General features: G+C 46.6%; 1 protein-coding gene across 6 annotated transcripts in view; it reads right to left on the bottom strand.

Annotated features, from left to right (window-relative positions):
• Positions 1–1,050: 1,050 nt before the first annotated feature.
• MYPN (myopalladin) overlaps positions 1,051–25,833 on the bottom strand; it is a 117,175-nt gene continuing 92,392 nt past the window's right edge. For all 6 annotated transcript variants that reach the window (XM_051823235.2, XM_051823234.2, XM_002718457.5 and 3 more), the window contains 8 exons: positions 15,421–15,642; positions 14,089–14,238; positions 13,630–13,712; positions 10,557–10,683; positions 9,253–9,460; positions 8,399–8,564; positions 4,602–4,735; positions 1,051–3,002 (listed from right to left, as the gene is read on the bottom strand). In XM_051823235.2, the coding sequence (XP_051679195.1) occupies positions 2,833–3,002; positions 4,602–4,735; positions 8,399–8,564; positions 9,253–9,460; positions 10,557–10,683; positions 13,630–13,712; positions 14,089–14,238; positions 15,421–15,642 (1,260 nt within the window). In that variant the 3' untranslated portion in view covers positions 1,051–2,832. The remainder of the gene's footprint in view (positions 3,003–4,601; positions 4,736–8,398; positions 8,565–9,252; positions 9,461–10,556; positions 10,684–13,629; positions 13,713–14,088; positions 14,239–15,420; positions 15,643–25,833) is intronic.

The raw sequence follows: 25,833 nt of genomic DNA, 5'->3' as shown, positions 1-25,833 counted from the left end.
GGGAGGAATGGTTGATGCTGAGACCTGAGGGGCAGTGGAGGGAAGGGAAGAGCAGGGCTAGAGGCAGGAAGAGCAGTTGGAAGTCGGTTATGGCTGATGTCAGAGGACTGAGGGAAATGAAGACAGTAATGGAAGTCTGATCTGCGGAGTTTGCAGGGGAATGGAAAGGAAGGCCTGTATTAGAGCCGTGGGCCATACTGAGAATGCACAGGACTTACGGACTGGGTAGAGGAAGCTTCTTATTTGGATGATGAGGAATGTGGAATCATTCCCCCAGGCTGAGAACAGCGTATGGAGCGGAGGTAATGAATCTGATTTTGGACGTATCCTGAACAAATTCTGGATTCGAACATTTCTTTTTCAAATATCCCCCGCTGTAATTGATTCCTGATAGGATCCTTAAAGCAGGGTGCTGATTTTTTTAGTACAGGAGTCCTCAACAAAAAAGAATTCTGCTTCCGAAGGAAGGTAGGAGCGTCTGGGGCCACTTTGGGTAGCCACAGTCTAGGGAAGGGCTGCTACTGGCAACTAGTAGGTAGGCCAGGGATGCTGTCGGATATCCTGCAATATCCAGGACAGCTCTCCCCCGCCCCTGCAAACAACAAAGAATTATCCAGCCCAAAATGTCAGTAGTGCGAGGTTCAGAAACCTGGTTCACATTTAGCTTTAGATTTGTTGTATTTTGGGTGAGATGGCGCCACCTAGTGGCTAAGAATAGTATTTTATTCTAATTCTCTTAAACACTAAAATTAGACAACAGATAAAAAAATTCAGAAACTTGAGACATATGGAGATAAAGAATATGTTTTTGTGGGACAACTGTGTATGATTGACATAAGTAAGTGTGCTCGGAAGGTGATCTGTGCAATCCAGAAGCAATTCTGGTGTTAGAAGGTGCTCGGTTATAAGACATTTCACAATAGAAATTAACACAGAACAAAACCCATTTTACAGGCTACCTTTCATATGTAATGCATTCTATCCCACTTACAGATGCCTTCATTTCACTGCTGTTACTGGACCCATGAGAAAGGAAACAAGTTCTAATAATTTTGTTGAATAATGGACTGAAAACTTTATTTCTTAATGATATATAACCTATGGCATTTTGTTTAATTAAGAAACAAAGATTGAAAACAGGTTAAAAAGATTCTGCAAGTTAGGAAAAAAAATAACATGAACAGCCCGAGAAACATCTCTTTGCCAAAGAATGGGTTTTTGCCTCCCGAAGCAGCATTCTACGTGCCTTGGGTACACCTCACCCACTGGGCTGCGCGCCCTCTCTGGGTGGGGACTGTGTCTCACTCATATCCTTGTGCTGCCCACAGTAGGTAGCAGAGCATCTTACACAGAGCAGACACACAAAGGATTGTTTGAGTGAATGAATTTATTTTTGTACTGGAAATCCTTGCCTTGAAGCGAAGAAAGTTTCAAGCCCTTCTAAGCAATGACTATTTCTATCTAAATCACTTGAATAAGGTGCCAGCTGAGGGTGCCTGGCACAGAAAACACCAGAAGGTGGAGCACAGGGAGTTGACAAAAGACCCCTCCTGTTCACTTCCCTGCTGAGCCTGGAGCAGACTTGCTGTGCTGCCCGTCCCCAGGGCAGTCCTTGGACCGGGGTGTGAGCTGCAGATTCCTCTACCTAACATAAGATTCACTCATCCGGCAAACATTTCTCAAATGCCTATTTCGTACTAGGTACTCCTCCAGGTACTAAGAATCTAGCATTGAACTTCGATCTAAAAATTCCTTAGGTTGAGAGGCAGGTTTTGAGTAGGTGCTTTAGCATAAAGATGCAAAGTCCCCTTCCACTCACTTTCTCATAGTTTCTATGCAGGCAGTGCAATCTGATGGGTGATCTCAGAGCGGTCCACAGCTATTAAAGACCTCTCTCGCTGCACCTGCTGCTCTGCTGTGGTGAGAGCTTCCCTCCTCTCCATCCCCCCCCCCCCAAACTTCCTCTCTTTGTGCTCTTGCTTCCTCACTGCCTCTTATGCTTCCACACTCTTTGCGGGGAGGGAAGAGTCTGGGGTTGGTATCTTATGAATAAAGGATGATGAATCTTGCACATTTTCCAAGTGGCAATTGAAGGCAGTAGTTTTTACAGTGACTCCTAGGAGATTTCCTCCCAGTTGGTTTTTTAACGAACCTTTAGCTCTAGCATTTGGGATATGCAAAAGCAGAAAGAAGAAAAACCAGTCACCAGGCAAAAGAAAATGGTGCACACGGGCCCAGGGCGGGCGTCCACCGGCTAAGTGCAGTGTGCAATAGTGAGTGTTTCAGTGAATTGGGGGCATCTCAGGCACATTTTGGCACCTTACCATGTGGCTCAGTTACACTCAGCACGTGCAAATTAAAAAGTGCTTCTCCACATCTGTGTGCTGTGAATGCGAAGTGGAGGCTGACTGACTGAATTTGCCAAACCTCCTACTGGGGATATAATGCAGGAAGGGTGGTGGGGTGGCCTCTCTCCCCCTTCTTTCGTTTGGTAGGTAAAGCCCAAGGTCACTACTGTCTAACTCCTCTCAGCCCAGGCATGTGGCCCCTAATTGCTCCCGGTAGGGCTGAAGCATCCCCCCCACCACAAAAGGCAGGGGCTCTGCTAGCTCTCCCCGGAGCAGTGGATGGCAGCTGTGCGGCATCTTTGGTTGGTCTGTGCTGTCTTCTCGGAGCCCTGGGTCTCTCCCCAGCTGGCTCGTTCAGTGCGCTCCTTGCCACAGGTCCAGCAGGGTGGGGACTCCCTCAAACCCAGGCGAGTTGGAAACGGCCGCAGGCTTGTCCTCCTCCCCGCACGGCTTGCCCCCTTCCGCAGCAGGCACCCACACGTTCTTAGAGTTCATCACTCTCCACTACACTCCGCGAGGAGCACGAGTATACCATTGTGCTTTCCAGGGAGGAAAAGGCAGAAAAAATGTCAAGTCCTTTACTGGTGAGAGAGCCATAGCGACTGCCACTGGGCCGGATGGACATGGGCGGGGGGATCTGCTGGTGCCACTGAGCTGGAAAATGGACCCAAAAACATGTTATGATCAAAGGGAACACAGGCTAGCAGGTGCATCAGACGTGCATACTGTCCTCAATCCAAATTTTTCCAGACTCTGCTATGGTCCTGGCCACTGTCTGATTCAGACACCATCAAGTGCCCTTGTGATTTGGCTTCTTGTAATTCCTACTACTGGAAGCCCTCCTCTGGAGGAGAGAGCTGAGCCTAGTGTGCCCATTGCTCAGGCAAGCAGGAAGTGTGGTGGTGGACGGGAAACTTACTCTTGCCTGTCTTCCATCCTCTCCCAACCCCGGCCCTAGTCCCAGCTGAGGAAACAGCGCCTCCTGCTGTTGGTGCTGCGGAATCAGGACAGGAGCCGGGGCAGATGAGCCAGGACAAACTGACTTGGGAACTCAGCCACTGGAGAGGGAAGTCTCCACTCCAGGACCTGTTGGTACTGAGTTGCTCGGTAGGAGACCTCCTGCCTCCTGACAGGGTGAATTGTGGGAAGCGGTTAAGGACTTAGCCTGGGCGAAGATACACAGCACTGCTTCCTCTCCCTTGGATGCTTCCAGCCTCCCTCTCAGCTGCATTTCAAGTCCAGGAAGAAGGGGGAATAATCAGAAAGCTGTGTATTTCCTCCAAAAATTACACCTAGGGAAAGGGCAGGCAATGGCCCCTCTGTGGGACTAGCGAAGTGAATTCCTGGTGTCCAGCTCCAAACAGCAGGAGCCTCGTGTGTGAGACAGAACCTTAGTTGCTATTCTGGTTCATCATGTTAGGCCACTTATGAATATAACACTTATTCTAATTTTTTAAGAAGGAAGGAAGGACAAAGGAAGTACTCTTCTGGATTAAGAAATAAGTTTCCAAAAATGCCAATTAATGCAAAATGTGTAGAGGAGAGGAATCAGCACATAAATATGTTAATAAAGATTAATTTGTCAGATCTTTTTGAAAATTAGAGGCATGGCTCAGTGGAATGAGACAAAGGCCTCAATTTCCTTCCTTTCTGTAGTTACTTACCTCTCTGAGTTTTGGGTTCTTTAGTGTTTATTTGAGGGTAACAACACTTACAATAATCTCATGGTTCTGGGAGGACCCAAGAGTATCACCTAGTTAACTGCAAGTTACTGTACACACTTTGTTTGATATTATTATAATCAGACCAGCTCTGTGTTATTAGGGAAATCTGATTGGTGGAGCAGAAGGAAACACATTTGCTGAATGAATAAACAAATGAATGGTGTTGGGAAAATTTTGCTGGGAGCTCCCAGCCATGGGGAGAGCCAGTGGGTTGGCCCAGGGCAGCAAGGAGACAGCATGAAGATGCTGGGTGATCAGACATCCAAGCCCACGTAAGCTCCAGCCAAGCTGCAATTCCTAGTAGTCAAAACCTTCTTTTGGAAGAAAGTTAAGCTTATAGTAAAACGTAAATGTGTACGTAGGTCCTGAGGTGACGTAGATGAGATGACTTTACAAATCCATCTCCTGGGTGCTAAAGCACCATCTACCTGTTCATTTACAGACACTGACTATCGCCATCCTTTTAAGAAGAGCACACTTGGAAGCTGCCTGCCGTGCACAGATGCCCAGCCGCGGGCAGGACACTTACCGTAGATGTCCAGCCTTGCGGTGCACGACACGATGCCGGCTTCGTTCTTGGCTGACAGCGTGTACCACCCCGCGTCTGACTTTTTGGCTGGCTGAATGAGGAGGCAGACGTACCCTGTTGTGTCCTGGTGCATACTGGGGAGAAAGGAAAGGAGACATGCACACCTTAGCTGGAGCAGAAGCATCCTTGTCACGTTCAGGGGTTATCAGGGAACCTCTTAGAGCTCTTCCTCCCTACAGGGAAGGAAGAGGAACTTAGCTCAGACAAACATCAAGGTAAAGCTGAAGTTGGGGAGGGAGCACGGAACAGCAGCAGTGAACCCAGTAATGCTTGGAGGAGGCCGACAGATCGCCTCTGCTCCAGCTCCACCCCGGGCCTCCCCTTTCCCACATGAGGTTGGAGACTTCAACAAGAACTTGTTAGGAAGCTCTGGGAAAGCAAGCAGAACCAGAGCCCAGGGACTGATGGACTGACAGCAGGGACTGACCGCCTTCCTCGTGCAGCCAGGAGAGCATGAGTGGTGCTGAACTTAATGCAGTGAAGGAGGAAGTCAGTCTGCTCTTTCCTGCTGTTTTCTCTGGATTGTGGTCCTCAACCTTGGCTGCCCACTGAAATCCAGGCCATATCCCAGATAATCACATCCCAGTCTCGGGCTGGGACCCAAGTACTTGGAATTTTAGAAACTCCAGGTGGGCTGGCGCCACGGCTCAATAGGCTAATCCTCCACCTAGCGGCGCCGGCACACCGGGTTCTAGTCCCGGTTGGGGCGCCGGATTCTGTCCCAGTTGCCCCTCTTCCAGGCCAGCTCTCTGCTGTGGCCAGGGAGTGCAGTGGAGGATGGTTCAAGTCCTTGGGCCCTGCACCCCATGGGAGACCAGGAGAAGCACCTGGCTCCTGCCTTCGGATCAGCGCGGTATGCCGGCCACAGCGCGCCAGCCGTGGCGGCCATTGGAGGGTGCACCAATGGCAAAAAGGAAGACCTTTCTCTCTGTCTCTCTCTCACTATCCACTCTGCCTGTCCAAAAAAAAAAAAAAAAAAAAAAAAAAAAAAAAAAAAAAAAAAGAAAGAAACAGGTGATTCTAAAATGCATCTATGCATCTGAGGGATTAAGAACCATGGGACCACATCCTCCCGACCCCTTATCCACACTCCTCCTTTCCCGTTCAAAACCCCAAACTCCCTTCTGTTGCTGCCTCTGCTCATTGGTAGGGCAGAGGTAACAGCAGTAACTGCCTGAGCTCAGAGGCTTAACAAATGATTCCCTTTAATTGAAAATTATTTCTATATGGCCAAGAGTTTATAAAGTAATGAGAATACATCAACAAGAGTAAATAAAGTAAGAACAAGTATAATAATAAATGCAATGAAACATCCCTCTGTCTTACCACCCTTTCACATGGGCTAATTCTGGTGAATTAATTCATCGATCTATTTCTTTAGTAAATATTGAATACTGTGTTGGACACAATGCCAAGGTGCCAAGGGAGCACCAAGATGAATATACAAAAATGCCTTCTCTCGAAGGGGCCCAGCCCCCCTGGCAGTGGGGACTAAGCTGAATGGGGCCCAAGGTCCAAAGGCTGAGCAGTCAGCCCGGATGGGAAACATGCTGCCCAGATGTTGCAATTCCACTCAAAACACCCCGTATTTAAAATTGGAGACCCTCGGTTTAGGAAGGACACAGGATCAGTTTACCTAGCAGAATACATTTACCTATCCAGTTCATCTGATCGATGTTATGTTAGTTTGGACTGAAAGGTTAGCTCACTTAAGTTGGACCAGAGGAAAATCTTTGATGCTGACATCCTGTAAAAGTTAGCAGCTACGTCATCCTCTGGCACAAATACCATTTACCATGCCCTCACGCCCAGAAGGAAGTTTGGTACAGAAATTGCCTTTGCTTGCTTGCCCCCTTGTGGTATAAAACCAAAATGACAAGGAAATAAGGTTGATGGAAAATGGAGTGAGGCCCCCACTTTAAGAAACTGGATCCTTGAACTTAAAAAATATATATAAAGATTTAGTGATGGAAAAGGAGTACAGCTGCCTTAATGTTTTGTTTTATTTTAGCTTTCTACTTCAAAGAGCTACTCTGGTGCTAAAATGACTGAGGAAACATGATAAAACACATGCAAGATCATTCAGAAATTCCCTGTGAATCTTTTAACTTAAAGTCTTAGAGGCTGGCATTTGTACTGGCAGTTTTGATACTGCTTGGGGCACCTGCAACCCATATCTGAGTGCCTGGGTTCAGTTCCCAGCTGCTTCAGATTCCTGCTTTCTGTTAAAGTGCCCCCCAGGGGGCAGCAAGTGACAGCTCAAGTCTTGTGTTCTCCACCCACATGCAAGACCCACACTGAGTTCCTGGCTACTGGCTTCAGCCTGGCTTAGCCTTGGTTGCTGAGGGCATTTGGGGAGTAATTTAGCAAATGGGAGACTCCCTCCCTCTCCCCCTCCCTCTCCCCTCTCCCCCTCCCTCTCCCCTCTCCCCCTCCCTCTCCCCTCTCCCCTTCCCTCTCCCCTCTCCCCCTCCCTCTCCCCCTCCCTCTCCCCTCTCCCCCTCCCTCTCCCCCTCCCTCTCCCCTCCCCCCCCCTCTCCCTGCCCCCCCCCCTTTTCAAACAAATAAATAAGTAAAAACTCAAACTTTTAGGAGCAGACATGGCCTGGTGGTTAAGGAGCCCGTGTCCCTTATGTGAATGCCTGAGTTGATACTGGTTCAGCTCCTGACTCCTGCTTCTTCTAATGCAGCTCCCAGGATGCAGTGGTGCTAGCTTAAAACGGACTGAGTTTCTGCTAATCATATGGGAGACCCGGTTCAGGCTGGCACAGTTCCATGGTTGCAGACATCTGGGGCATGGACCAGTGGATGGGAGCACTCTGTCTCTCAAATAAAAAAATTTTTTTCTTGGAGGCCAGTACTGTGGTGTAGTGGGCTAAGCCTCTGCTGTGGTGCCGGCATCCCATATAGGTGCTAGTTTGAGTCCTGGCTGCTCCTCTTCTGATTCAGCTCTCTGCTATGGCCTGGGAAAGCAGTAGAAGATGGCCAAGTCCCTGGGCCCCTGCACCCACATGGGAGACCTGGAAGAAGCTCCTGGCTCCTGGCTTCAGACCAGCCTAGCTGTGGCCATTGTGGCCACTGGGGGAGTGAACCAGTGGATGGAAGACCTTTCTCTCTGTCTTTCCCTCTCTCTGTAACTCTACCTCTCAAATAAGTAAACAAAATATTTAAAAATTGTTTTTCTCTTTTTTAAAAAAAGATTTATCTATTCATTTGAAAGGTAGAATTACAGAGAGAGAAGGAGAGAGAGAGAGAGAGAGAGAGAGAGAGAGAATCTACCATCTGCCGGTTCACTCTCCAGATGGTTGCAACAGCCAGGGCTGAGCCAAGCCCAAGCCAGGAGCCAGCAGTTTCATTTGAGTCTCTCATGTGGGTGCAGGGGCCCTAGCCCTTGGGCCATCTTCTGTTGTGTTCCCAGGCCATTAGCGGGGAGCTAGGTCAGAACTGGAACAGTCAGAACATCAACAGGCACTCATATGGCAGCCACAACGCCAGCCCCAAAAAGTGTTTTTAAAAATCGCAGTAACAAAAATAAGTTTTAAAGCCACAAGTCAGCCCTGCCATGCACTACCACTCTGTAACAAAAAGGAGTCAATTCTTGGTATGCACAATAACACGCGTTGAGACTCAAAGCCCCTATGCTCAAGGAACGCAGCCACACTCAAAAGGCCACAGACTTAGCTGGTGGCCCAGCAAACCCCTATTGTGGACGGCCCCTGGGCTCGGTGGGTGCGTACCTGATCCTCTCCCTGGTGAAAGGGATGGTCTCATTGTCTTTCTTCCAGTAGAACACGGGCGGCGGCATGCCGATCACGCGGCACTCCAGTCTCACGGGGTGGCCTTCGGGAACGCCGCAGTTCTGCAGCTTCTCCAGGATCACCGGCGCTTTCTTCACCTCTTTGGCTGCAGGAGGAGAAGGCCGCTCTTGTTGAGCCCTAAGCGCCCGCAGCCTCGGGCCCCACACTCGCCGCAGCTCTGGAAGGCTGCAGAGTGGGCACGTGCCCACCCCCCTCCGCCTCAGGGCACTTGTGCCTCTTGGTGAGGGTCACTGCCTGGGAAAAGGCTCCGTAAGTGGTTAACAAAGGCGCGCACGGCTGTCTCTGTGCCTCCCACGAGCGACGACGCTCGAGGACCCGAGGCACACACGTGGGCTGTGTTAGGAAGGGTGGAGTTTGTTTTATGCACAACAGTGAACGTGGAGCGGCGGTATCCTCTGTGTCTAAATAGATCCTTTTATATTGGGGGAGGAGTTCACTTCATAGAAGATACTTTAATTTGCCCCAACTTCTTATTTTGAAAAATCTCACATCTACAGGATCCTATATATTTAAAAAAAAAAACACAAAAATCATAATCTTGCCATTATGGCCACCATTTATCATGTGACACGTGGACCAGGTGCCACGTTCCATTTCTGGACGATTGATCTCAAGACTGCTTCACTTTGAAGGTAATGTCGGAAAAATGGCCTTGACCGCGTTGAAGGGGAAACAGAGCAGACACCGCGGGGCAAAGCACTTGGGAATTCCTGCGTATCTGGGCGGTAACTTGGGAGGCAGTTCCGTGTAGGGGTCCCAGCAGCGCACCTTACCTACTACAGTGAGCTCCAAACTAAAGGAGTTTTGCCCGGTTTTGTTGGTGGCCACACACGTGTAGGTGCCGGCGTCACGTTGCGTGAGTGGGTCGATGAGCAGAGAGTGGACTCCGGTCTCCCTGACCAGCATCTTGTGGGAGGCGTCTGGCAGCACAGGTTGGCCATTCAGCAGCCACGTCAGCTCCGGGGGCGGTAAGCCACTCACCTAATAAACAACGGGACAGCTGAGGCAAATGACAGATTGATTTATTTGGTGGCTGAATTCCTCATCCGGGCTTGGCACCAAATATGCGGTGAGAGAAAACATGGGGTGATGGGAGCCCTTTCCAGTTAAGCAAGAGGAGCCTAAGTGAATGACTGTGTTCATTTAAAAGGCATGCTATTTTGATTCCAATTCAGGTTGGGATTAATGTATGTTACTTTAATTAGAATAAATAAGAATTTAAAAAGTAAACAGATGAAATAGGCCTGCAGCATCAGTTTCAGGGCTATGTTGCTTCCATACATAATTAGTAAGAATTAGGTGAAAGAAGGCCAAACATTATGCCAGCGTTCTCCAACCACGGTGCATGTTATAATCATGTTTAAATATCCCAATGCCCACCTCTTGCATAAAACCAGAATCCCCGGGGATGGGCCCAGGCATTGGGTTTAGTGAGGTGGAAGTAACAGTCAACCCAAAGACTAATTAGGCAGCCAGTGAGAGAGCAGGAACCACAAGTCGTGAATGCTTTGCTTCAAGCCTTCAGTGGTTAGCATCTACATCTTCCATAGCGTTCTGTATCTTTGTCCAGGGCAGAAGGGGTGACGAGGTTCTCTACTGAGAGAGAGCCACAAGGCTCAACAGAAGCCTAGTATCTGGGTGGAAAATTGGAATGAGGATTGTACAGGTGGTAGAGGCAGCTCGATGTGAGAAAACACCTTGTGCACTTGTCAGCCGCCACGACTGCCACCCTTACAACCATGGCCTTCAAGGATGTGAAGGTCACACTTGAGGCTTCAGAGTTAGAAAGGCAATGGGGCACTGTTTGGAAAATATCAGAATTCTATTACTTCTTTGGTTGATGTAATATTTATTAGGATATAAAGATGTAAAAGCTTTCTTTGAAATAACCATTTCTGATAGTTACATGCTCAAAAGAGCTGTGTGAAAACAAGTGATCTCTCTCCCTTCTCTGTCCGGGTCCCTTTTCCCTGAAAACCAACCAACCAACTGCAAAACAAACAAACAAAAGTAAATGCAAACCGCCAAACAGGAATTAAGACCAGGTCTGGAGCCAGGCATGCGTGCCGGCATCTACCTTACAGTCCAGCCGACAGAGGCGCCCTTCATGAGCTACCATGTCTCCGGGGGCCTGCAGGAAGTGTGGTCGGAAAAAGCGTTCCTGGAGAGGCTCTTTGTCTCTGTCTTGCACTCGGGACCTGCCCCTGCAACAGCAGACATTTGCCAACATTAAACGTGGAGGCCCATTTACCAATTCACCACAATAGGCATTTAGGCATGGCTACAGAGCCTGCAGGACAGGTGGTTTTGGATGGGGAAAGGGGTTGCTAGACCATAAACAAAGAATAATCATAAATAATAAATAATGTGTAATACTGATGTTAAACACAAAGTGGTAAATGTCTCCTACATGGCAGGATTGTCTTGTGAGATCTGTAATCAAATAAACAGGCTTTAGCTTCCTTCTCTCTGAAGTCAGTCTGGGTTTAAGTGGCTCAGCTCCTTCTTTTCTTTTCTTTTTTTTAGAAGATGTATTTATTTAAGAGGTAGAGTTAGAGAGAGAGAGAGAGAGAGAGAGAGAGGTCTTCTAACTGCTGGTTTACTCCCCAGTTGGCCACAATGGTCAGAGCTGCGCTGATCCAAAGCCAGGAGTCAGGAGCTTCTTCCAGGTCTCCCATGTGGGTGCAGGGGCCCAAGGATGTGGGCCATCTTCTACTGCTTTCCCAGGCCATAGCAGAGAGCTGGATGGGAAGTGGAGCATCTGGGACCAGAACCGACGCCCATATGGGATGCCGGCAATGCAGGTGGCAGCTTTACCTGCTACACCACAGCACCGACCCCGAGTAATAACATTTAACCTGGCTTTAAATTATGGCAGACCATTAAATGTAATCATAAACTGGGTAAGACTAACTAACAGTACCAGCAGTTCTTGAAAAAAGAAGGAAGAGGAGGAGGAAGAGAAAGAGGAAGGGGGCAGGAGGAGGAGGAGAGGAAGGTATAGTTGCAACGGTGGAAAAATACCGCATCTGAAACATGGGTCACTATTTTTGTTCCTTTGGTAAGTCACATTTAATTCATCTGTGTCAGCAGCCATGGAATGCCTCGCTAAGACTTTACGGCACCATAAGACTCAGGGGGAAAGCCAGGTCTTTCTTCTTAGTGGTCAGTGAGATCAGAGAGGAAGAAAATCAACTGTTAACTTAGATACAACAAAAATATGCAATTTATATACATATATAATCATTAAAGACTTCTGTTTTTAGAAGAAAAGATGGTAATTTAATTCAAAGAAGTCGAGTTTTCTATTATGTGCACAGGTACTATTGATAATTATCAGTTAAAGTATGCCAGAGTCCAGAGCTTGTCAGACTCCAATGCATTTATGAGTCACCTGGGAATTTCATTAGAATGCAGATTCTGGTCCAGCAGATCTGGCGTGGGGCCTGGGATTCTGCATTTCCAGCAAGCTCCCAGGTGATGCTGATACCGCAGGACTACCTTTAAGTAACAATTTTTGGATCTAATACATAGAGTGATATGTAGGATACATTCCAAGATGCCCAGTGGATACCTGAAACTTGAATCAGTACAAAACCCTATTTATGCTATGTTTTTTCCAATACCTAGCTGTCTATGATAAAGTTTAATTTATAAACCAAGTACAGTAGAGGTTAATGGCAATAACTCACAAAGTACAAGGGCACTTGAAAAAGTTCATGGAAAATGGAATTAAAAGTTAACTTTAGGGGCTGGCGCTGTTGTGTAGCGGGTGAAGCCACCACCTGCAGTGCTGGCATCCCATATGGGCGCTGGTTCAAGTCCTAGATGGAAGCTCCAGGCCTCTGACTTTGGATCGGATCAGCCCAGTTGTGACCATTGTAGCCATATGGGGAGCGAACCAGTGGATGAAAGACCTCTCTCTCTGCCTCTGCCTCTGCCTCTCTGTTACTCTGCCTTTCAAATAAATAGATACATCTTTATTTTTTTTTTAAAGTTAACTTTAGGGGCTGGTGTTGTGGGATAGTGAGTAAAGCCGCTGCCTGCCATGCTGGCATGCCATATTGGTGCTGGTTTGAGTCCTGGCTGCTCTGCTTGGATCCAGCTCCCTGCTAATATGACTGGGAAAGCAGCAAAGGGTGGCCGACGCTCCTGGCTCCTGGCTCCTGGCCTCAGACTGGCCCAGCTCTGGCCATTGTGGTCATTTGGGAAGTGAAACAGCAGATGAAAGTTCTCTCTCTCTCTCACTCACTCTGTCTCTTTCTCTCTGTAACTCTGCCTTTCAAATACATAAAAATAAATCTTTTTTTTTTTTTGACAGGCAGAGTGGACAGTGAGAGAGAGAGACAGAAAGAAAGGTCTTCCTTTGCCGTTGGTTCATCCTCCAATGGCCACCGCGGCCAGCGTGCTGCGGCCGGCGCACTGCGCTGATCCGATGGCAGGAGCCAGGTACTTCTCCTGGTCTCCCATGGGGTGCAGGGCCCAAGCACTTGCACCATCCTCCACTGCACTCCCTGGCCACAGCAGAGAGCTGGCCTGGAAGAGGGGCAACCGGGACAGAATCCGGCGCCCCAACCGGGACTAGAACCCGGGGTGCCAGCGCCGCAAGGCGGAGGATTAGCCTACTGAGCCACGGCGCTGGCAAAAATAAATCTTAAACTTGTTTATTTTGGCACAAAACTTTTGAAATCCATCCATAGTGTTTTCATAATATGTGTTGTCCGTGAACTTATTGAATATTCCTGATAGCAGAATTATAACAATATACAATCGTCCCTTGGTATCTGAGGGCATTGCTTCCAGGACCATCCCTCCCTACCTGTGGATACCCAAACCCCTGGATGTTCAACACTTTTACATAAAACAGTGTGGATCTACGTGTAACCTACACACATCCCTTGTATGTTTCAATCATCTCTCCATTACACCATTCCTATATCACTTCAACATGTGCCTTCAGTGTTGCGTGTAACTTTTGCTGTTTTGGAATTTTATGGGAAGGATTTTTGTTTTACTCTTTTTGCTCTGCAGTTGGTTGAATCCCAGGATGTGGAACCCATGGATGTGGGGAGCCAAATGTACTTGGGTGCTTCCTGTGGTGGGCACGCGCTTGGGAGGGGCCCAGAGAAGGAGCTTGTTCCTGTCTTTACCTGTGAGACTGACCAACTGGAGTTAGTCGGCTGCGAAGGGGCAAACCCTGTACCATCAGGTGGCCGGAGCAGCTGATTCTCCCCTGAGAAAAAGAAAATGAACAAGTTTAAAATAAGGAGAAAGCCACATTTTTTTTTTACCATATATAAAATTTTCTGGACTGGAACATTGTGAAACTTTTTGGCTATTATGAGTTTTTCTTTGGTGAAGACAGGAATGAAAACAATCCAGCTTTTTAGTATTTTCAGTGAGCTCACTGCTAATATTCTGGGTGGGGGGAGATGTTTAGGACCACCGTGATGACTTTTATTTTGCGACCTGAGAAGTGAACAGAGCACGGTGCTCCTCGTTCATGTCCTCAGCCATTCCTAGTCACTCGCATTTCTCAAGGCCTCATTCACGATGAGATCAACTGCGCCTGCGTCGGAGTGCGGCCCAGCGCAGGACCCTGTGTGTACCTGGGGGTTGGCGGCCATGATGGTGTAGTTGCCATCGTCGTCGTTGGTGGTGGATTCGATGTGCAGAGAACACGTCCCATCTCCTTCTCGCCTCATTTTGCAGTGCTCGTTTCTCTTAGAAATCTGCTTCCCATCTTTGAACCAGTAAACCTGGAATGGAAGAGATGAGATCAAGGGGAAATACACTGTTCCATACAGGTTCAGAGGCCAGGAAATGAGGGAGTGCAGTAAGGCAAGGGCTAATTGCTACCTCTCTCTAACAGGTGATCCAACCCTTCTAAAGCACTTGGAAAAAAGCTTCACATTGAAAATAGCGGTATAATATGCCCCTTCACTTGTACCTATACGGTATTTAAGCAAAAAATTTCAATTAAATTTAAATTAGGGCAAAGCTTTTGACTATTTTTAATTCAACTTCAGAATTAGTTAAAAAGATACTCTAAGGACCTATGTATCTTCAGAAGCAAAATAATTCTAACTGGGAGCCTGGATCCCCCCCCCCCCCCCATTTACAAGCTCAAGTCTCCTGAAGTTGCAGATCTCAGCCTAGAAGAGTTCACCTTGCTCGGTAGGTTAATGGGATGAAGCTAGGATTAACTTGCTAAATTTCTCATCTAGTCACATTTAAATAAGGGCACATACATTTTTTCATGTCATGTTCTGCATGTGTCAAGGAGATCTCTCAAAGACAGAGGAGATAAAGGACCGGTTGCAGCTGCCCTCCTGTACTTTTCCTGGTTACCTAACCGTACAGGATAACACCACACTGATGTTTGTGAAAGCAGAGTGGAGAGATTCCCTACCACAGTCTCACCAGGTGTAAATCCTTCTCTCAGTTGACTGCCAAAAAATCTGGTGACTCATAAGATTTTTCAGCAGCCAGTGATAACGATATGACATTTTTGGCATTTACCAACCTAATAGTAATGATACAAATATAGCTCACTTTGTAAAACAACAGGCACCCTGTGGATATTTAATAGATGTTAAATAGAAAGAAAAATATGAATTTGGTGAGTCTGATGGCTAAGAGAATAAATAGCCCAAAATACAGTATCATGGCTGAGAAATTTATTTTAAACCTCCATTAGAATTCTAACCTAGACATAGCTTGATTTATGTTTGGTGTAATGATTTTAATGATTATATTAAAATTATATTCTAAAGTTAATGATTCAATTCCTGGTGGTCTCTTTTTAGTACTAGTATTGGTTCCTTGTATTGGTTTTCATTTCTTGTCTGGTTATTTCACTAGCGTCTAAGACTTTCTAGAAGGCAGTGTCTATAATTCTATACCATTGATTGACCAATTGGCAGGCCATCTTCCCCTACCTTTGGAACAGGTATCCCAACAATTTTGCAGGTGAACGTGACTGGAGAACCTTCTGTGACCCGGAAGTGTTTGAGTCTTTTGTCAAAGATGGGAGCAATACACTTGCCCGTGGGGATCTCATCATGCTGGATTTCATCATCTGATTCATCAACAGGAGTGCGTTCCAAACGAAACTCTATTTCATTCATCAGCCTCTGCTCAAAGCTTGAAATTTTGTACTCCTGTAAAAATGAGAAACATGTTTCAATTTCAGTTTCTAGGATGAAAGAGAATGTGTCCATTGGTGTAATTGAGGATATGGCTTTTTAAGATTCTGATGTTAGTTTTATACCATGGAATTCCCATAAACCAGACATGTTCCATTTCCAGTTCCTCATCATGGAGCATTAACAGGATTGTCAGTATCTTTACTATAATATCAAGCTGCCTTAGTGAATCTTGATTCCTCCCCTTGAACATGGAGTACCAGTAGAATTCTATAGGGAATGGAATGAAGATGAAATACAATTCCCATAACTACTATTAGTATTCATTTCAAAAAGTAGAACTACCTATAGAGTTATTTTGGCAAATGTATCCTGAACTTCCTCTCTCTGCTGGACATTCCTGTCTGTACATTTGAGGAAAACCCATCTTAAATAATTCTTAATTCACCCCACATCTGCCCTCACTGCATCTCTCTTTGCCCCCCTCACAACCAAACAATTTGAAATAATTCCCTATTGTTACATTATCATTTCCATGTCACTTTTTCTCAGGCTAACCTACTAAATTAGGCTGCGTTCTTACTGCCCCACAGAGATTGCTACTGTCAGTGTCTCCTTGCCACGTCCAGTCATTACTTATCTGTCCTTACCTTACTTGACCTCTCTGCAGCATTGCACACAGATGGCTACTTTTCCCTTTAGGAAACATTTCTTCTGTTGGCTGTTCCTCTTTCTCTGGCTGCATCTTATCAGTCTCCTTTGTTGGCTTCTACTTCTCTGCTCTAGGTGATCTCGTACAGTCTCCCAACTTCAGACACTTTCTTTGCTAATGACTCCCAAATCCCTATCTCTAAGCCTTGTCTCTCTCTAGAATTCCAGAGTCATTAACCAGTTATCCACTCTATGTTATGAGACCCAACAGACATCTCAATCTTAGCATGACCCAAATAACCCACTCTAGATGTCAGTCTCCCAGAGATGCTCCTAGCCTGCTCTTCCTCAACTCAGAATAGGGCACCACTACTCATCCACTTGGTTAAGTGAATAATCCAGTATTCTCACACTGCCTCTGGTGACAACCAGGTTTAAAAATTTTTCAACGTATATTTTTATAAAATAAAAATGAATGGCAAAAATTAAATAAAAAGCATGTAAAATTATTATATTTAAGACATAAAATTTCCCCTATCAAGTTGCTATAAAAATTCTTAATGGTTACTGTCACTTTCTATCTTATCTCAGAGTAGAGATGTGATAGAGCTTCCAAGCTGGCACACTCTGAGTTCACTGAGTTAAATCCTACATCTTCCCTGGATTCCTTTCACTCCCTCTCCCTGCCATACTCTATCTATGAAGATTAAATGTCACCTCCCCAAAGCAGCCTCTGTAAGTCACTTTGTCTAAAGTTAACTCCCCATCCTCACTCTCTATATAGCACTAGTTATTTCTATTCAGTAGTTTTCTTGTTTGGTAATTTTGTGATTGACTCTCTAAATGTTAGAATGTGAGTTCCCCAAGAGCAGGGATCTTAATCGTCTTGCTTGCCACTGTTATCAAAAAGCACTTAGAATAGTGCCTACCCCATGGCAGATGTTCAGTAATGAGTAACTACGTGAATAACAGAGAGGTAATCACTTGTTTCAGCATTACTGCATCTTTGAGGAATCCAGAGCCATGTGCTTGCAGTGACTCTGATTAACTATAATTTTATAATCTAGTTGGATTCCATGGAAAGGGTATTGGGATGCTACTAATACAGAATTTAGAAGCACATGGCTAATAGGCACTTGGCTCAAGTCTTTGGCAGAATCATTGAGTTCAGGACTTGTGTGTTCTCAAGCTATTAAGTTACTTTACAAATGTCCTTTAGTTATTGTAATATACATAATCACTCGAATTTGGATATAACTGGAATTTAGGAAACAGAAACCAAATGTCCCTTTTCTTTTAAGATTTATTTATTTGAAAGGCAGAACAACAGATTGGGATGGGGGCAGGGAGAGAGAGAGCTTCCATCCACTGGTTCACTCCCTACATGGCCACAACAGTCAGGGCTGGGCTACGCTGAAGCCAGGAGCCAGGAACTCCATCCAAGTCTCCCACATGAGTTACAGGGACCCACGTACCTGGACCATCTCCCACTACCCACCCAGGTGCATTAGCAGGGAACTGAATCTGGAAGAGTAGCAGCTGAGATTCAAACTGGCACTCTGATAGGGGATGCTGACATGACAGTGGCAGCTTAACTGGGTGTACCACAACACCAGCCCCCAACCAAGTATTTCAATTTCTTGGAATTGACAAAAAATTTTAATTGAGGTATTTAAGAAAAAGAATAGTCCCATCTACTAGTTCATTCCTCAAATGCCTGAAATAGCTAGGTTGAGTTGAGGCTGAAGCTGGGAGCCAGAAACTCAATCCAGGTCTTCCATATTGTGGCAGGAACCCAATTACTTGCGTCATCACCGGTGTCTCCCAGGGTGCACATTAGCAGGAGTCTGAATCTGAAGTAGAGCAGGAACTCAAAGCCAGGCCTTCAGATATGGAATGCGGGCATCCCAAGCAGGGTCCTAACTGCAGCAGACGCCTGCCCCTCGAGAGGTTTTCAATGGACAAGAAGAGGTCTTGGCCTTCTACAGCTTCTCTTCTTGTTTCATTTAAGTTCTCAAATTTCCATTTCATTTTGTTCTACCTCTAGCTTCTGTTCTAGCAGAGTCCTTGTTCCAAGCTACAGAACCTTCTCTGCAGCTCTGCCAGCTGATTAGTGAGGGACAATAAGTTCTTAGCTAATTACACTGTCACAGCTATTATGGGGGATTCTTAAATTCTGTATTGAAATCGTAATTGTTTTCCAAAGAAATATTGTACATGGTGGTAAGTTATGATTATGCCTATATTGCAGGAACACAATAGATGATATCTGTTTCTAGATACTTTAAGTTCCTGCCTGAGGATGTAAATATCACATTGTGTCTATTTCTTTTTTTTTTTTTTTTTTTTTTGACAGGCAGAGTGGACAGTGAGAGAGAGAGACAGAGAGAAAGGTCTTCCTTTGCCGTTGGTTCACCCTCCAATGGCCGCCGCGGCTGGCGCACCACGCTGATCCCATGGCAGGAGCCAGGTACTTCTCCTGTCTCCCATGGGGTGCAGGGCCCAAGCACTTGGGCCATTCTCCACTGCACTCCCTGGCCACAGCAGAGAGCTAACCTGGAAGAGGGGCAACCAGGACAGAATCTGGCGCCCCGACCAGGACTAGAACCTGGTGTGCCGGCGCCGCAAGGCGGAGGATTAGCCTAGTGAGCCACGGCGCCGGCCCGTGTCTATTTCAAACAGCCAATTTAAGAACTTGATTTTAAGGTATTACAGAATTTATATATGCTTGAATTAGCCAAAAGAACTACAGAAGCAATGTTATGAAAATATGCACATTTTACTATAAAAATATACACCTCTTATTATATATTTATTTTCTTAATCAATAATTCAAACTGGTGGTAATGAAAACAGAACACTCAAGGAATTATTTAAAATATACTATTGAAAGCCAGGTAGTAGGAATATGATTGTAACCAGCTATCTTTACATATTATTTATGTACTTATTTTTAAAATTTATTTGAAGGGCAGAGAGAGATGTCTCCCACCACTGTCTCAATTCCCAAATGCCCATAACAGCTGTGGCTGGGCCAGGTTGAAGCCAGGAGCCAGGAACTCAATTAGGGTCTCAAGTGCTTGAGCCACCAGTGGCTGCTTCCTAGAGTGCACATTTGAAAGTGGAGCTGGAACTTGAACTAAGGCACCCCAATATGGGCTGGAGTGTCCCAAGTTGCACCAAAAGCCTGCCTCTCCATAACTAGATCTCAATGAGAAAGTTCTACTGAGACACCAAGATGGGTTAGGTATCAGAAAACAAGTGATTTTGCAATACTTTGTTCTCTAGAAATGTCAAAAGACAGGTTAGATGATTTAAACTTTTACCTCTGTCACATGTCCAAGAGTCAGGAGGGAGAAAGTCCAGTGAGAGGACTTCGGCGGGAGCTATTAATGCCTGTGAGTTTCCTGCCTCCCCAGCCTAGGGTGTGTGCATTTTACCTCACATCCAGCAAGGGGGAGTAAATGCACCGGCTGGCAGAGCGTGCTGGGCATCCTGCAGGAAGGACATGGTGGGTCAGGGTCTGGCTCCTGCCTGGGGAGTGTGCACTTTTGCTGATGGGCAGCCTGACAGCTGCATTGAGTGTCCTGCACACCCAGCATGCATCAGGGCACAGGAAGGGCCATGGTTCTTGTCACACACACAGGGGCCACAGCTGGTACAAAGACAGAGTAGGGTCCGCTTAGGTCCTTCCAAGGTTGAGAAAGGAAGGAATCAGGTCCAGATGTTAGTAAGATGGGGGTAAAGGGGACAAAAAGAGGGAAGCTATGGGGCCAGCAATGTGGCACAGTGGATTAAGCCACCATTTGCAATGCTGCCATCCCTTGTGAGAGCTGATTTTAGTCCTGGCTGCTCCACTATTTCATCCAGCTCCCTGCTAATGCACCTGAGAAAGCAGCAGCAGATGGCCCAAGTGTTTGGAACCCTACCACCCACATGGGAGACCTGGATGGAGTTCCTGGTTCCTGGCTTCAGCCTGGCCCAGCCCTGGCCCTTGTGGCTATTTGAGGAGTGAGCTGGTGGATAGAAGACCTCTCTCTGTGTCTCTCCCTCTCTCTCTGTAATTCTGCCTTTCAAATAAATAAATAAATCTTAAAAAAAGAGAGGTTACTCACACTCCCTTTCACGGCTTTAGGTTTGCTATTTGCAGCAGGCAGTGAGGTATGGGACAGGGATGGGGTATTTGAGTGTGAGGTCTTGTATCTGAATAAACATTGGACTGTTGGTTACAATAAGGACAAGAAGTTAAGGCTCAAGATTTCATTTACAACAAAGTCATCACAGAACTTCCTAGGAATTAAAAATAGCCTAAAAGATTTTAAGATTGCCAAAAGCAAGAGAAGAATTAGCCCCATGGCTGACTTTAAAGGGGGTAATGAGAGACAAAGATAAAATAGCATTTTGAGACATACTTGTTTAATTTACCAGTTATATAATGTATAAACTTCAGATGAGTAATAAAATAAGAATATGTAGGTCAAGGAGTTTCTATGAAAGATTCATTAAATATTTGGGAAGCCAAACCTTAGGAATAAGGAAACTATGCAAGTGTATGGCAAGGGAACATGGTTAGTTCCTAAAGCTCTGTATCTTTACATCTGAGATGTACACGATGCACACCATCCCCAAAGCAGGAGTTGAGGTTTCTTTGTAGTGCTTTGCAACCAAGGGTTGGTTCATCCCAAGGATAGGTACCCCTGGTACACATAAATAGTCACCATTGTATGTGATGACTCAGATCTCATAAGGAAATTTGCAAACACAGCAGTATGTTTCAGTTAAATGCAAAGTACTTTCTGCACTGTTCTGCATGAACGTTTCACTACCCACCCACAGTTGGCGGATGTATATTTCAGACTTCCAGCAGTGGGTTTATGTTGCGTTCTCCATTTCCCCTTCCTTCATTCCCTTTGTGAATAGAAGCGGGAGTCTCCTCGCTGGCCGCCTGTGGGTGGTGTATGCCCCCGAAGGATAGGGTATTTTTTTTTTTTTTTGGTGTATTTCTGGCCTGAATGGAAATCAGATCAATGATAAATGACTGATCCTTTCCAGACTTGAGAACTGCGCAGAATTTCAGTTCCACCGTGAAAGAAAATGAAGAGCTAAAAAAAACCTCAGAATATACTACTTGAAAATAAAGCCCCCTTTTTTCCCCTTTGAAGATAATCCTCTTAAGGCTGATATTTTGACAAGTTGAAATGTCTAATTTCTGGGACCCACTTGCAGAAAGTGTGAGAACCGCAGCATAAGGACACATCCCAATGTGACAGCACTGCCAAGGTGTGGGCAGCGTTTGGCACTCACGGCCTGGGCCCATCACTGCCTTCCTCTGCTCCGAGTTCTGAGTCTGGGTGCCAGGGACAAATACTTGAATGGGATCAAACCTTGAGAAAGCCGCTCGCAGTGTCCCTGGCCGATACTGAGGGCGGTGGGCACTGAAGGAGCACTCAGGTGTTGGTGTTCTTTTAGTCCCAGGCATGGCCAGAGTTGGGATTCAGCAGGTAAGAGGTTGACATGCAGAGGGGATAGTTCCTTTTCCTACTTATCTAATAATGACTCGTTGCCTTCCTTAGAAATGACCAGTTGCGAGCCGACGCCGCGGCTCACTAGGCTAATTCTCCGGCTTGCGGCACTGGCACACCGGGTTCTAGTCCCGGTCAGGGTGCCGGATTCTGTCCCGGTTGCCCCTCTTCCAGGCCAGCTCTCTGCTGTGGCCAGGGAGTGCAGTGGAGGATGGCCCAAGTGCTTGGGTCCTGCACCCCATGGGAGACCAGGATAAGTACCTGGCTCCTGCCATCAGATCAGCGCGGTGCGCCGGCCGCAGTGTGCCAGCCGTGGCGGCCATTGGAGGGTGAACCAACGACAAAAGGAAGACCTTTCTCTCTGTCTCTCTCTCTCACTGTCCACTCTGCCTGTCAAAAAAAAAAAAAAAAAAGAGAGAGAGAGAGAAAAAAAAAGAAAGAAATAACCAGTTGCCTACTCTCTGTCCCTGCTGCCAAGCTCTTAGTAAGTGTGGGGAGCAGCCCGGACTGGACTGAGTTACTGGAATTAAGACTTATTCTATGCATCTGCTCTCCCACAATATGGCGCTGGGAGAGAAGTAAACAGCTTCCGCACAGCTGCCTCCAGTTCAACCAATAAACTGTAGGACTTGCTACTGATTGGAGGAGAGCAGCATACTTGGCGTGTGGGCAGCCGAGTTGGGATTGGCGGAGGAGGACTATAAAGGAGGAGAGAGACGGCATGCACCAGGAACATCTAAGGGGAACATCTATCTGAAGGAACACCTGTGCAGCCCCCCAGAGAGCCGGCTGGCGGTGTGCCGCTCCCCTGCGGAAGTGGGGAATGTGGCAGGGGGAACTGCCCTTCCACGGAGGTGGAAGGGACAGTGGCCAACCCGGGAAGAACCAGCAGCAAACCCGGGGAGGGCCGAGCAGACGAAAGAACAGCGCAGGGTCTTGTGTCGTTCCTCCATGAAGAGGGGGAGCGACAGTAAGCACTTACTACATGCAAAATACTATGACAGGCACTGGGGATATAATATTCTGTAAAGACAGATTCTCCCTTATGGTTGCATAAACTCCAAATTTAATCCTTACTAATAAGTAGTTACTAAAAGATACACAGATTTACTTTCTACATAGAATTTTAGTGAAGGTTAGAATGTTGTTTTATTTCAGTGTGTTTTTAAGGTTTTGTTTTGTAATCAGCTGATTCACATGGATTGCTATCATTTCAGGAAGAATCCGTAATTAAGTATAATTAGAATCTGAATAGTCAAGAGAGAAATTTTCCAAAACTACGCAACAAATCCAAACTCTTCTAATTGGTTAAAAGTTTCATTATTCTACCTAAAACTAATGCCAATTCCGTGTCTGTGAGTATAGATATTCACTGAGTACTGATGTGCCAGGTAAACCAGGGATGCAGCAGAAAACAAGCCAGCCCTGCACGCTGTCCCCAGGGAGCTCTCCACCGCTGCCTTCTCAGTGGGACTGTGCTATTTACTCACAGAAGCAGGTCATCATAAAGAGTTAATGGTAAGAGAGGAAAAAGCAGATTTAAATACAAGCAATGACTAAACAGCTTATAGAAGATTAGAGGAACAAAGGAAGAGCAAGAATCAGGTACTTATTTTTTTTCCTGTCATACAGGGCATTATCTGTGAACTGCAGACAGTTTTAAAGAAGCATTAAGAACAAAGCGGAGATGAGGAGAGCAGAACAAAGGAACCGGAAGCTTTCTGTAGGAATGAGGTCGAGGAGGAAAGTTGGAAAGGGAGGGTGGGGTAAAGCTTAGAAATGAACGGTCAACCTGGCAGTCAACAAATAGTTACTAGATGCAGACTGTCACGCAGAGCCAGGCGGGAGTGAGACAACCAGCGGTCATGAAGGCTCCATCACGTTTTGTGAACCTTGTTTTTGTTTGTTTGTTTTTGACCTCACAGATTTACCACACTACCCTAAACTAGTTTTAACCATGTCCAGTCAAGGGCACGGGCGATGAACGGTAACCAAAGTAAGAAACAATGCAGTTGCTTCTGATTCAGTGCCCTGGAATGCACCTGGGAAGCAGAAGATGATGGCTTAAGTGCTTGGGTCCCTGCCACCTGTGTGGGAAACCTGGATGGAGTTCCTGGCTTCTGATTTCAGCCTGTCCCAATCCCTGCATTGCAGCCATTTGAGGGAGTGAATAGCAGACAGAAGTGCACATGCTCTCTCTCTCTGTTTTTCAAATAAATGAAATTTTTTAAGAGAAACAAATGATGCAGCCTAAATCTATAAATCGGGTTACCTACCCCCTTGGCTTATGTCCAACTCAAAGACACTTTGTTATCAGGGTAGGCAGTTCAAACATTTAAAAAATATTTATTTTCTTAAAATGCAGAATTACAGAGAGAGACACAGAGAGAGAGAGATCTTCCATCTGCTGGCTCACTCCCCAAATGTCCACGATGGCTGGGCTGGGCCAGGTCACAGTCAGCGGCCTGGAGCTTCATCCAGGTCTCCCATATGGCTGGCAGGGACTCAAGCACTTGGGCCATCTTCTGTTGTCCTCCCAGGCACATTGGCAGGGAGCTGGATTGGAAGCGGAGCACTCAGGATTCAAAGCCAGTGCCTACATGGATTGCCAGTGTCACAGGTGGCAACTCAACCTGCTGCACTACAATGTCAGCCCCACAAAAATATTCGTAAATATAAGTGTCTGAGAGGATGACATCTTTGTATTCCACAAACTTCTAAGAATCAATAACTAGGCCGGCACCGCGGCTCATTAGGCTAATCCTCCGCTTTGCAGCGCCGGCACACCAGGTTCTAGTCCCGATTGGGGCGCCGGATTCTGTCCCGGTTGTCCCTCTTCCAGGTCAGCTCTCTGCTGTGGCCAGGGAGTGCAGTGGAGAATGGCCCAAGTGCTTGGGCCCTGCACCCGCATGGGAGACCAGGAGAAGTACCTGGCTCCTGCCTTTGGATCAGTGCGGTGCACCGGCCGCGGCGGCCATTGGAGGGTGAACCAACAGCAAAGGAAGACCTTTCTCTCTGTCTCTCTCTCTCACTGTCCACTCTGCCTGTCAAAAAAGAAAAAAAAAAATCAATAACTATTACTTGTTAAAAAGAAATGTTATATCGGCCAGCGCTGCAGCTTACTAGGCTAATTCGTCTGCGGCGCCGGCACCCTGGGTTCTAGTCCCGATCAGGTTGCCGGGTACTAGTCTCGGTTGCTCCTCTTCCAGTCCAGCTCTCTGCTGTGGCCCGGGAAGGCAGTGGAGGATGGCCCTAGGGAGACCAGGAGGAAGCACCTGGCTCCTGGCTTCGGATTGGCACAGTGCGCCAGCTGTAGTGGCCATTTGGGGGGTGAACCAACAGAAGGAAGACCTTTCTCTCTGTCTCTCTCTCTAACTCTGCCTGTCAAAAAAAAAAAAAAAAAAAAAAAAAAAAGGAAATGTTATATTAAATGAGTTAAATGGTAAACACTGAAATATAACAGAAATACAAAGTGGTAGATGTATTAAAACCAATTAAAATTTTAAAAATATATTTATTTAATTGAAAGAGTGATGGGAGGCCGGTGCCGCGGCTCACTAGGCTAATCCTCCGCCTAGCGGCGCTGGCACACCGGGTTCTAGTCCCGGTCGGGGCGCCGGATTCTGTCCCGGTTGCCCCTCTTCCAGGCCAGCCCTCTGCTGTGGCCAGGGAGTGCGGTGGAGGATGGCCCAGGTGCTTGGGCCCTGCACCCCATGGGAGACCAGGAAAAGCACCTGGCTCCTGGCTCCTGCCATCGGATCAGCGTGGTGCGCCGGCCGCAGCGCGCCGGCTGCGGCGGCCATTGGAGGGTGAACCAACGGCAAAGGAAGACCTTTCTCTCTGTCTCTCTCTCTCACTGTCCACTCTGCCTGTCAAAAAAATAAAAAAATAAAATAAAATAAAATAAAAATAAAAAAATAAAAAAAAAAGAAAGAGTGATGGGGGTGGGGAGAGAGAGAGAGAGAGATCGAGATCTTCCATCTACTGGTTCACTCCCCAGATGGCTACAACGGTCAGGGCTGGGCCAGGCTGA

The sequence above is a fragment of the Oryctolagus cuniculus genome, chromosome 15 (genome assembly GCF_964237555.1).
Source record: "Oryctolagus cuniculus chromosome 15, mOryCun1.1, whole genome shotgun sequence".
NCBI lineage: Eukaryota > Metazoa > Chordata > Mammalia > Lagomorpha > Leporidae > Oryctolagus > Oryctolagus cuniculus.
The sequence above is the reverse complement of the archived record's forward strand: the minus strand, read 5'-3'. Positions and strand labels throughout refer to the sequence as shown.